This window comes from Equus przewalskii, chromosome 1, assembly GCF_037783145.1.
Source record: "Equus przewalskii isolate Varuska chromosome 1, EquPr2, whole genome shotgun sequence".
NCBI lineage: Eukaryota > Metazoa > Chordata > Mammalia > Perissodactyla > Equidae > Equus > Equus przewalskii.
Window position 1 is genome coordinate 23,900,995 of NC_091831.1, and position 12,147 is coordinate 23,913,141.

At 38.8% G+C, this 12,147-nt stretch overlaps 1 protein-coding gene across 9 annotated transcripts in view; it reads left to right on the forward strand.

The window, feature by feature from the left end:
* SORCS1 (sortilin related VPS10 domain containing receptor 1) overlaps positions 1 to 12,147 on the forward strand; it is a 476,815-nt gene that overhangs the window by 290,183 nt on the left and 174,485 nt on the right. For all 9 annotated transcript variants that reach the window (XM_070604587.1, XM_070604487.1, XM_070604417.1 and 6 more), the window contains one exon: positions 9,285 to 9,443. In XM_070604587.1, the coding sequence (XP_070460688.1) occupies positions 9,285 to 9,443 (159 nt within the window). The remainder of the gene's footprint in view (positions 1 to 9,284; positions 9,444 to 12,147) is intronic.

Sequence of the window (12,147 nt, forward strand, 5' to 3'; positions counted from 1 at the left end):
CTTGATGTCTCTGAGACTGACTAACAATAAAACTCATTTGGTCTTCAATAAATGTTCACCTTGAATTGATACCAGATTAGGAATTTACAGCTTTTAAAAGTTCAACCTTGTGAAACCCAAAGAAAAATCTGATAATCTCAAGTTATCTATACCCCAGATATGTTATGATTATGAGAAGACTTTGTTATTCATATTGAATGTAATAATAATAAACTTTTTTATCATACCCCCTTTTAATTATAAGTGACAAATTGTACAGGAAATTGTTGTCATATATCTCTGAGATGGCTGCCACCAATTCTCATCATCCTTTTGTGTGTGTGTCTATGTGTCCTTCCTCCTTTAAGAGATGGAGTCTATTTTACCCCTCCCTTTAAATCTAGCCCAGAATGGGTGACTTGTTTGACTAATAGAATGTGGCAAAATGGATGTCCTGGGATTTCTGAGGCCAGGTTATAAGAAGCCTTGCAGCTTCCACTTGAATCACTTGAAATGCTTGCTCCTAGGGTGCTCACATTAGAGGAAGCCAGCCACAAATTAGCAAATCCCACAACCATGAAAATCCAATATTATTTAAGGTCCAGGCCATGTGGAGAGGATGGGATGGCATGTAGAGAGAAAGAGAGAGGCTAAGGCCAAATACATGAGTGAGGAGCCATCTTGGAAATGGAGCCTCCTGTTCTAGCCACTGCAGTTGACGTCATGTGGATTTGAAACTAACTCTCCAGCTGAGCTCTTTTCCAAATTCCTGACCCACAAAACCATGAGTTAATAAATGGTTGTCTTAACCCACTATTCTGGGGTAGTTTGTTACACAGCAATAAATACATGGAACAGGGTCTTTTTCTCTTTAATATACTGTACCAGTTCTGTTGCTTCTGAGATGGAATTAGCTCAAGATATAGAACTACCTAGAAAATGCAATCATGGGAAATAATCATCTTCTTAAAACACTGCACTACTATATTGCCTACTCTGACTGAAAGAAAAGAAGAAAGAAGAGGAAAAGCAGCAGATAAGGTAATTATGCTCTGGGGCATGTTGATTAAGTACATTCATCATTTTCTGCCTCTCAAAAACAACTTGAGATGATCAGTGTCTGTCATTAAATAATTGAAGAACTAAGAAAAAATTTTACATGAAATAAATCTCCTAGTTATCAGGAGGCACTTCCTCCTGGATGATCCCCTGCAGCCGCACTTCCTGAGAGCTCTGCAGTGGAGCTGCTGACGTGATTCTCACATCACTAATCTGCAAATCCTGTTGGAGAGAAGTCTCTGGCGGTCTCCATAGTCTTCTCAGGAAAGCTTTAACAGCCAAATACATTAGCAACGTCTCATGTGGCTAAGACTTCATTAATCTTCCCCAATACTCCCTGCTATATTTGCCCATTTACTGTGAAGCATTAATATAAGTAGGTAAAACTAAAACATACTTGGGGCTGGCCCCGTGGCCGAGTGGTTAAGTTCGCGCGCTCCGCTGCAGGCGGCCCAGTGTTTCGTTAGTTCGAATCCTGGGTGCGGACATGGCACTGCTCATCAGACCACGCTGAGGCAGCGTCCCACATGCCACAACTAGAAGAACCCACAACGAAGAATACACAACTATGTACCGGGGGGCTTTGGGGAGAAAAAGGAAAAAATAAAAAATCTTTAAAAAAAAAAAAACAAAAAAAACTAAAACATACTTGTCAGGATGATGGTACAAGTAGAGCAAGGGATGAAGAATGTGGGTAGGTTCTGTTCTCTAATTTTTAGAATGGATTCATTCCTGCGGGCTCTTCTTCTCATTCTCCTGACTTTCAAACTGACATTTATTCAAACTCTAAAATCAAATGCACAACTTAGAGATTTTACCAAAAATGGTGTGTCCCTCACCTAAATCAATGTTAAAATATACTGAAAGCTCCTCTTTCTTGCTCTCTCTTCCTCCCCACCTCCTCTCCTTTATCATTTCTGGTGGAATAAAGAGATTTCTTATCATTAAATGAACATCATTTCTTGCAAGGTTTCCCCCTGAGCAAAGAAGATGAATGTCCATTTCTCCCAGCATCGCGGCTCCTTCTGATAGCAGCTAACATTTTAAAATGATGTAACCTTTTGGCATTTTATAGATCTTTGGGGATTTAAGAGAGAAGTTCCTCTGGGACTTATAATGACCATGGAAGTGTGTTCTGATTGAGTGTGAGCAAAGGCTATGGGATAATGCTGGGCTTTTTAAGGGGGCTCAAGTATTCTCAAGGTATTTAATCGGTCTCCATAGCAACTGCAATAATAAAGATGTCTCTCAAATTTGTTCGTCATTTTTTTCCTCTAAAATACCATTTTTTAAAACCAGGTGACACAATGCTAAGCATTAATGAGTATTCCATATTCTCCACTATCTACTTAGTATGGTAAAAGCTATTTCTCTGGCAAAAATGAGTTTCTTTAGATGCCAGTTAGACATAGGATCTGTTTATTAGGAAAACAGTTACATTGTAGTGATTCTTGTTACTTTTAGCATAAACTTCTTTGAGAATTAGCTTATGGGGTATTTTTTTTCCCACCTGTACTATTGTTGTTAGAACTTTTTGCCCATTTCTATCATTTTTTCTCACCTATACTTTTGATAAAACATAAAACCAGTCTTACAGAGGAGTGATGCTAGAAGGATAAGGACAAGGTGGCCAGGGCCATTTTGAAAGATCTGAGTGTGAACCAGGTCTGGGTATTTTAATTTCATAGATTTATATTTATGGCCAAAAAAATTATCGTTATTTCTTCAAGAATATCTCACCAATCATCTCGTTGTTCAGAGTCTCCATTATCTAGCTCCTAGTTCCTTCTGGCCAACCCCCATTTTCCCATCTACTTCCTTATTCTCATCTATTTCCTTATTCCCATCCCAATATGTTTATGAGATATTTGCAATACAAGGTTTATCTCTCTCTCTCTGTACAACTCAAGTATCACATTTTAGCAAAACATATAGTACTGAATGTGCCATCCTTTGTGCAATACTGATAGTAACATTTGCACATAACTTAACATTGCTTTTACACGGATAATTTTATTTGCTCTTTACATAAACCTATGCAGTGTGTGCCACAGAGCTTTACCACTGTGTGACCTTGAGGAAATCACCTCATTTCTCTAAGCCTCATTTCCTCATCTGCCAAGTGGACATAATTATATCGACCTGGAGTATTTTTTAACAATTTAATGAAGTAATATATTTACAGGTTTAATAGAGTTCCTAGTATACAACAGATGCTCAATAAATGTAAACTTTTTTGTAGTATCACTATTCTCAATGAGAAAACTGAGGCTCATCTAAAGATTAAGTGAGTCATGAGCTCTTCAAAGTGGCATAACTGATATATAGCAGAGATAAGACTCAAATTGGTCTTTGGAGTTAGCCCCATGCTATTTCCTTTGATTATAGTATATATTTATAGGTTGTTTTTCCTTCTTCTTCTCATGGCATGAATGGACTTCACTGAACACACTCTCTTTCTCTTTTCTGGGAAAGTGCACACATCCACAGCAACATTGACTAGGGTCAAGTTTAGGATTTGGTCATGGCTCTTCTTGTGGAAAACAAGTCTGTGGTTCACAGTCCCCATGCTCAGCCCTGCAGATCAACCCACCCATGTACATGGGCATATGTTTCCTTTGTGGAGTGTCAGTGCCATCCACAATGACGGAAGCAGAGTTCACTGTGAAATGTTTTTTAGTTTGAGATTCTCTAAGTTGACTCAAAGGATAGAGTTGTAGTAGTAGTCCCAAGAGAAATAAGAAGAAATCTTTCCTCTTTCTTTCTTGAATTGTCTTCCAAGGAGTGTAACCCATATGTTGTCAATCTTGGTGGGCTTACTCTTCTCCTCTGTAGTCTATAGGGTTGGGCAAAAGGAGTATTGAATGAATTATCATTATTGTTACATAATAATTAATGGGTAGAGTCTTCTGACAAGGCTATTAAGAGACATGTGAAGGACTGAAATTGTATTATACACTTCTTGAAAACTCTTCCTTGACCTAAAAAAATCAAAGTCTTTGGGCCCTCATTAACAAAAGGAGGTTAAAAGTAAGCTCACAAAATAAACCGTTTAGAATACAATGCCAAACTTTTCGTGCAATTTCATTGAATCAACTTTCAGGTCACAAGTAGATGGTCTGTTGCCCAAACGTTGCCTTGGTCGCTTAGTATTGAATGACCCTATTTTGTGTTAATGAACATGGATTGTGCATTAGGTGAGCTTCACCGAGTTTGGGGGAGTGGCAGAGGGTTTGGGATGAGTGATCGCACACTGGGTCCATCTTTCTAAAGATAGTTTTCTATCAGTGTATACTTATTTGAACCTTTTGCTAATTAATCAGTTTCCTCTCTTTTTCTCATTATTGTTTGTACAGCAGTGATTTCCATTTCATGGGTCATTCTGGGATCCTATGTGACTTGCCCTAATATTGTCATCCAAATAGTTGCAAATTGATGAGTACTTATTGCTCTCACTCTCAGCTCATCAGGGAAGGATAAATGCTAAGCTCACATTGGGAATAGGCAGCTTTTCCACTCACAGTGGTCAGCAAATTATTTACTTGCTCTGATTACATTTTGCTTAATTTGCTGTTAATATTGAAGCCAGAGGTTTGCAAATAGCCTCTTATATTGTTTATAGATAGATGTTTGTTTGAGTAAAGTGGTTAGATAACTGGAGTGCCCAATTGCTCCTATGGCTATTCTTCTTTGTCATTGTCATTATCATTGAATGTATTTGTGATGCACCTGTGTTATGGGCCTCTGGGTCTGAGTTAAGCCTTGAGCAAAGCAAGAGAGATATCCGCAGCACATTACCTCTTCTTGATTCCAGTCCATGAATGACAAGGAGTAGAAAAATGAGCAAACAAATAATGAACAACACATAAATTAAATACTCTTTTCTTTAGGACCAAAGAAATGGTGTGGAAAATTATATGCATAGAGGTGGTGAAGTTGCCCCATATTAACTCCACCCCCATCTAAACAGGTAAATGATGGAATTCTAAAAACAAAACATCTAGGAAAAGAATCTGGAAAACTAAATCGTAGCAGCATTCCTCTGGGGGGAATGTCCTCAGTAGAGACCGGAAGGATCAGAAGGCTACGAGACAGTCTTTTGTAGAATTACATCATGTAGCCATATGTTAAATCTGGAACAAGTCAAAGAGAGCGAAGATGCACTTAATTTTTGAGGACACTGAACTGTCAGAAGGACTAATACCCAAAAAAGGAAGAAGTAACGTATTTGAAATCTATAAATTGCATTTCGTGTTCATTTGTCACCTCTAGGAAAAGCAAATAAAGTTTCTTCCTTTTCTCAATGTGGGTGATGAATGATTGCTTAGAGTTGGGTGGCAGGAGCCTGCGTCGCCATTATTGACTTTCTATGGAAAACAATTCATCTGTAGATGTAGTCAGTGCAGTGTCTGCACACCCTGCCGGGCATCAGTAGACTGGTTCTAATCACTCACGGGCTGATGTGAACAGAGAATAATTACTTTCCTGTTAGAGACAGACTCTTCCCCTTTTTTCTACCCTCCTTTCCTCGAAGTAGAACAGCGGGGATTTGTTTAAAAGGGCTCAGACTCTTAATATCACGGGGGACTGTGGAGAATTTGGGGATGAAGAGGACTCCCTCCTTTGTTCATTCATTTGTTCATTTACAAAGATGTATGAACCTACTATGGACCAAGCTTTATGCCAGGCAACGATGACCCCTCTTTTTAGAGAGCTCACTTTAGGAATTGTGCAGAGTTTGGATTCATGCATTTTACAAAGTCCTCCTAAAATTCTGTTGTTCAAATCATATTCCAGAATGCAGAGGATTAAACACAGCAAAACACCATTTATTCAAAGTCACATAAAGAGCCAGAAATGGGGAGAGGACCAGCAAAAACAGGGAACATTGGACATGTTTAAGAAATATAATCTATTATTTTTTTGAGGAGTATTCACTAATTTGAAGTTACTGTTTTGATGGTATTTCCAAGTAGAATTTATAAATGACATCATTTACTTCTAAAGATTGGATCGCATTTATTATTTATGTTATTTCTTTTTCTCAAATAGGTTAAACATTTTCTATTTAGATCTTGCTTAAATTCTTTATTTACTGGTTAACTTATTTACGTTTAATAACGTACAAAATGACAGAGCAAACTTCAACCCATTTAAAATAAAATTACTAAAGAATTTGAATTTGAAGACTGAAGTAATAAGATTTCGCTTATTCAGTTAACAGTAATTCATTAAGTACTTACTGCAGTTCAACCACTGCACCAGTTGTAACCTAATTACGTTGAAGGTTGTGATTAACTAATTGAAATACATTGTATACAATGGCGTATATTAACGTGTGTGCATGCATTTGTGTGTTTATTGTTGAGTTGGAAATGAACATAGGCCATAATAATAACTGAAAAAAATCTGAATAAAATACTCAATCCATGATATGATATATAGATGTGGATAAAGAAGTAGAAGGAAGCACAACATGATTTAACTTGTTGAAGGAATAGGGTCATGAACAATTTATATTTCTTTTACTTTGAATTCTACTGATGGTCTTACAAAATGTTTTGTGCAATAAAAAATGGCTAAACAAAAATGGATCCAGATTGACCTGTTTGTTTTGAGTGGATTTGAGCAGAGATTAGAGAGAGGAACCATTGGAAGGTTTATGTAATACAGACAATACACCTATAAATTTTACAGGGGGAATTTTCTGACATCTTCTATCATTTCCAAAATTTCAAATTCCCATGTAGAGGGTTTCAGGTGAGGACTCTCTAGAGAAGGTGATTTTGGGCTACTTATTTTCAGTACCCAGAAAAAAGCCAAGGAAGCCAGGAGTTTTATTTATTCCATATTAAGTATCCATATGTTTGAAAATATTTGCTTTATTCTACCTCCCCTGATACTCTCATCCCTTCATCTGATCCCCTGATACCTCATCTGATATTATCTGAATGCAGAATATCTCACACAGTCTGATGAGTTAGAGCATAAATGTGTATCCAAAATATTTTAAGTAAATGATAAATAAAAATCAGCTTGATTTGAGGATATTCTGCCGGGTGTTTTTATTGTGATGAAGTATTCTTCCAGGAGGAGCAGGTGGTGAGATCTGCGCTCATAGGAAGAGAGGAAAACATATTCTGGTTAACAGGGAACAAATCACCTTGACCAAGACAATAGATACTCTATAAAATTGAGCCTCTTCGTATTATCACGGAAATTACTTTTTGGCAGTAGTGCCAAAAGTTGTTATGTATTATTGTTAATTGTGGTTGGAGACACAAAGCAATATGATCATTTGATGACTTATTTGTTATTTGGAGAATGACAGCTTTTTTGTTCCTGTAAATATGAAATCACCTGGAAATATTCTTGTGAATTTAGGAGCCATCTGATCATTCCTGCTTAATGCATAGACAGATTTTAATGAAGCTTTGTGAGTTTGTACTTAACAGATTACCTGATGGCTCCGTGTCAGCCATCCAATGAGGGAACACTGCTTGTTGAATGCAAGACAGAGAAACCTGTAACTTTGACAGAATTTCTGGTTGGTGGACAGTGGCTTCACGGACATGGTATGAGAGGCAATTAGTCTCCAATTTCATGTGTGCTTTCCATCTTGTCCGGAGTGTGGCTGACAGCCCCAGCATGCTGCTCACTGTACCACATCCTTTTTCTGCTATTCAAGAAGGGGAAGTTGAAAGAGCAGCAAGGAACCTTAAATTCACCCTGGATAACGTAAATACGGTTAGGCTGAGTGTGTCTGGTGTGCGATCCTCGCGTGCCATTTCCAGTGACAGGACACCACTTTCGAAGATGACACTAACTATTCTGAGGTTTTAATGTGATTGCCTCCCAATGCTTGAGAAAGCTCTATATGTTTACCTGGCATTCTACTCTTTTATGGCATGTGTCTATTTTTTTCTCTTTCTCTCTCTCTTCCTTCCCTAGAACCGCTGCGTCCTTGGCTAGTAATCTTTAAACCCAGGCTGCAGTGATTTCTTTTCATACAGCCACACATTAAGCCCATCTTTCATGCTTCTCTGAACAAAACTCAGAAAGTGCCAATTAATAAGTTGATGGGGAAGAAGTCAATGCGTAGCATTAAGGCTGCCTTTCTGGAGGCATTAGGTGCGCACTTCGACTGAGTGAAAGGAGACCTGCAGAGAGTCGGGAAAGAAGCACTTTATCACACATTCCTAGAGGCATAAAACCAAAGAATAAAACGCAGTTTTCAGGGCAGCTTCTCCAACTTGTTTCTGTTGCGGTTGGTTCACACTGCTCTGGCCGCATATAACGATCCCAATGAAAGAGTACGAAGCATCTGAAGCCATGAATTTTTACCCATGTATAGCATATTCTCTTGCCGGTAGGCTAAAGATTGAGAAGGGCATCCAACTACTCCTTCCATGGAGCTTCCACTCATATCTGCTCAAACTGTTGTGACATCTTTCTAATTCCACGTGACTACTCTGAAAATTCTTTTCATTTATTCATTTTATTCATTCATTCATTTGGCAAATATTTATTGAGTATATAATATATGCTGGGGCTTACTCTAGCTTCTGGGAATACACCTGTGGGGGAGAAAAATCAAATATCCCTATTCTCATGCAGTTTATGTCCTATTAGAGGGTGTATAGACGATAAACAAAATAAATAAGTAAATTGTATAATAGGTTAGAAGGTGAAAAAATGGCCTCTGTACAATTCCCAGAGAAGGTTTTAGAAACCCCAGCCTTTGACTCAAGACTCAGAAAATCAAGCAGGATGACATGGGATATTATTGATTAGAACAAGAGGGCTTGTGGTAGAGAGAAAAACCAATGGACTCTGTTTCTTTCCACATGTCCCACAAGAGACTGACAAGTTTTGCTCTTTTATTCACCCAAATGGAAAGTAGACAAGTCACAATAGGAAGGAGGGTTGCGGTTAGGGGAACAGTGGGAAATAGTCAGTTTAAGGAAATAACCTTGGAACAAAACAAGCGCCCTGGAGAAGAGAAGAAAATGCAATCCTCTATTTCTTCTTCCTTCCTTCCAACTTGTCCTGCCTCTTTCATTTCTTAGTGAAAACAGTTTCATGGCATTGGTCCAAGGCAGGAAAACAAATCTAACAGAGTCAAGGTCCTTGTTTGGCCTACTCCTTTTTCCTCCCTTGTCTAAATTTTAGTTCATTTTTAAGTTTTATAAATTTATAAACTTAAGTTTCTGTTGTTTTCTTTCCCCAACAATTCTTTGCTGCAGATCATGTTACTCACAGACCCGGAGATTGAGAGCAGCTTATTGATCAGCTCAGATGAAGGGGCAACCTATCAGAAGTACCGGCTGAACTTTTACATCCAGAGCCTGCTCTTCCACCCCAAGCAAGAGGACTGGATTCTGGCATACAGCCAGGACCAAAAGGTGAGCCTCATTACCTTGTTTGAGACAATGGTGCATGGTTCTCCAGAGAAAAGACCTCTGGTTAATCATCTCTATGTTTCTTCTCAATGATTATTTTTGTTCTGTGCGGTATCCTGAACCATGTGCTGGTGGAGCAAGGGGCAGCCAAGAGGATCTCACATGGCCTGCTTGAGCTGTGTAAATGTCTGAGCCAGCATACAAAGGAAAAGCTTGATGATAAGGAAGATATTGTAGAGAAGCAATTCTGTTATATATCTGTGTGTGTGAGATATGTGTATATATTTTCTGGGATACATACTATAAAATATACCATATATTCTATAAAATACCTATAGCCCCTGGTTTTAAGGAACTCCTATTCTCAAAATATAAGGCTAGCAACAGCAAATACAATTAAATTAAAATCAAAAGAAACAAAATATACACAGGCAAATGTGAGACCCCAGTCATAAAAGCCAAAAGGAATATAGGTGTGATATTGGAATGCTCGTTGTGACATACGTGACTCAGTGAAGCATTCTGAGGATTCTCCTTAGAGGAATCATGTGTTGGAAATTACATATATTTAAAGAAATACTGGACTGACGTGGGTGAGAAGGATGTTCTAGGGCTTTGTCTATCAGGGGGGTTTAGATGTGTGGAGGCCTTCCTGAAGGGAGGGGAAAGCTGTAAGCAACCTTCCAAGGTCTCTATTGACCCGAGCAGTGGGGAGGAAGCAAATTAAAATTCTTGGGATTGGAGTTTCATTCATGCTGCCCTTACTGCCAAATAAACTGCACATTAAGCCTAAAAATAGAAAAGATTTACAATTAGTATTTTTTTTCCTCTTGAGCAGCCTGGCTACCCTTTCAGCAGAATGTACAATTTCATTCCTGGAGTCAAGCCACAGTGCATCTGGTCCAGGATGGTGCAGTTACCAGAGGCGAGGCTGAGCGGCTCAGGACACAGAGTATTAGTCATTTAATCCACTGGATTATTATATTTTATTTGACAGTTGGTTAATCTTCCCCCGATGCCAGAGGCCCAGTGAAGGCCAGATTTACCTGGCTACATAACTGTGCATCTTTGCAGTTATGTTGCAGGAGCTGCCCAAAAATGTAACCCTTCATGTCCCAGCACTTCAAACAGTGCCTCTTGTGATCACCATGACAGAGTGGATAACCCTGGAGGAGTTAAGACACCTGGGCTGTGGTTCCAGCTCAGCCACTTATGGTGAATAGTGCTCGGTGTTGGCTTTCATTGCCTTAAGATGTGTTTGTACGGATGACTATAATTGCAGGTGCACTTCCAATGAGATTGAAAAGAAAAACCAGAAACAAATATTAGACTTCACATCTGTTTTAGGTGCTCAGCATGGGGCAGCGTTGGTATAAAATAACTATATCAAGGATCATTCAATCCATCTGGGGAGAGGAGATAAATACTCATGAGTTCACCAGTAATCTAAGAGAAGCCAGAAAGGCAGTGCCCTCTTACACACATAATAGGTACCCAATCAAAGTAACTGGATGCATTCTATGAAAATGACAGCCCAAAGTTCAGGAGATGGAGATCTTATGAGATGATTCCACCTGGACCTTAAAGAATATGTCATATTTCTGGGTTTTTTTTGTGTGTGTGGGGGGCACATTTTACCCAAGAGGAATGTCATAAACATAAAGTTAGAAAAACCATGTTTACAGGCTCATGAATGTGTTTGTTTGGCTGAAACTGAAATTTAGAAAGTTAATTATGTATGTATACTTTGGGAACCTAATCTTGATTATTTTTGACCGCTTTGTTAGGCAAAATAATTTTTGTTTTTCTAATTAGGAGCCTTTTGAAAATTTTGGTCAGTGGAGTGATGTGTTCAGAGCTGTAGATTACAGAGATTAATCTGGTATAATATTAGGATGTATTGTGGTAATATGAGGTCAAAAGCAAGAAGACCAGTTAAGATGATATTGCAGTAGTCCTGGTCTGGACCAAAAAGAATCTTTTGTGATGCTAGATAAATGAATCTTATCATTTTTGAGCTGGAAGAAGCCTTAACAGCCTTTGCTCTCTATGTAGTGAATGAACCAAAAATCTGAGAAGTTAATGAATTTTCCCAAAGGGAAAAACCACTCATTGCTATCATATGTCAAAGTTCAGTGAATAGAATAAAGCCTTAAATGAAATTTGGTAGGATTCTCATTCTTGCTGGTGATATCTTGAGATTAGCAAGTGGGCAGAAGCCAGCCTTTCTGCTAAGCTCTCTGTTTCTCTAGGAGAAAATGAAGAAATCATCCTGGAAAAAATTGTGGATAACTTGCTAATCTGATAGGGATTCAGAAAGAATTCCATATCTCACGGCTTGAATCACAGAATGAGGAGTGGGGCATTAGCTAGGAGAGGAATGGGCTGCAGGCATCAGATAGCCATTAACTGATGGTGTTGGCTGGAAGTCAAGTTGAGAGGGGTCTGTGGCCACTCAGGTGAGTCAGTGATATGGAAATAATAGCTGGCAATCACCCCTGAATCATGGAGCTTTTAACACTGACGGGATGCAGCAATAAGCTGCATCAAGGAGGGCCCCATGCTGGTGTTGGCAGGCCAATGAGTGTATTCGCCCAGGCAAAGGGAACATTTATTCTTTCATATAAGTATTGCTCACCAATTTTTCTGTGACAGCTGCTGTTGCTGCTGCTGCAGAACTCCCAGCTAAGATCTTAGCCTCAGTGCT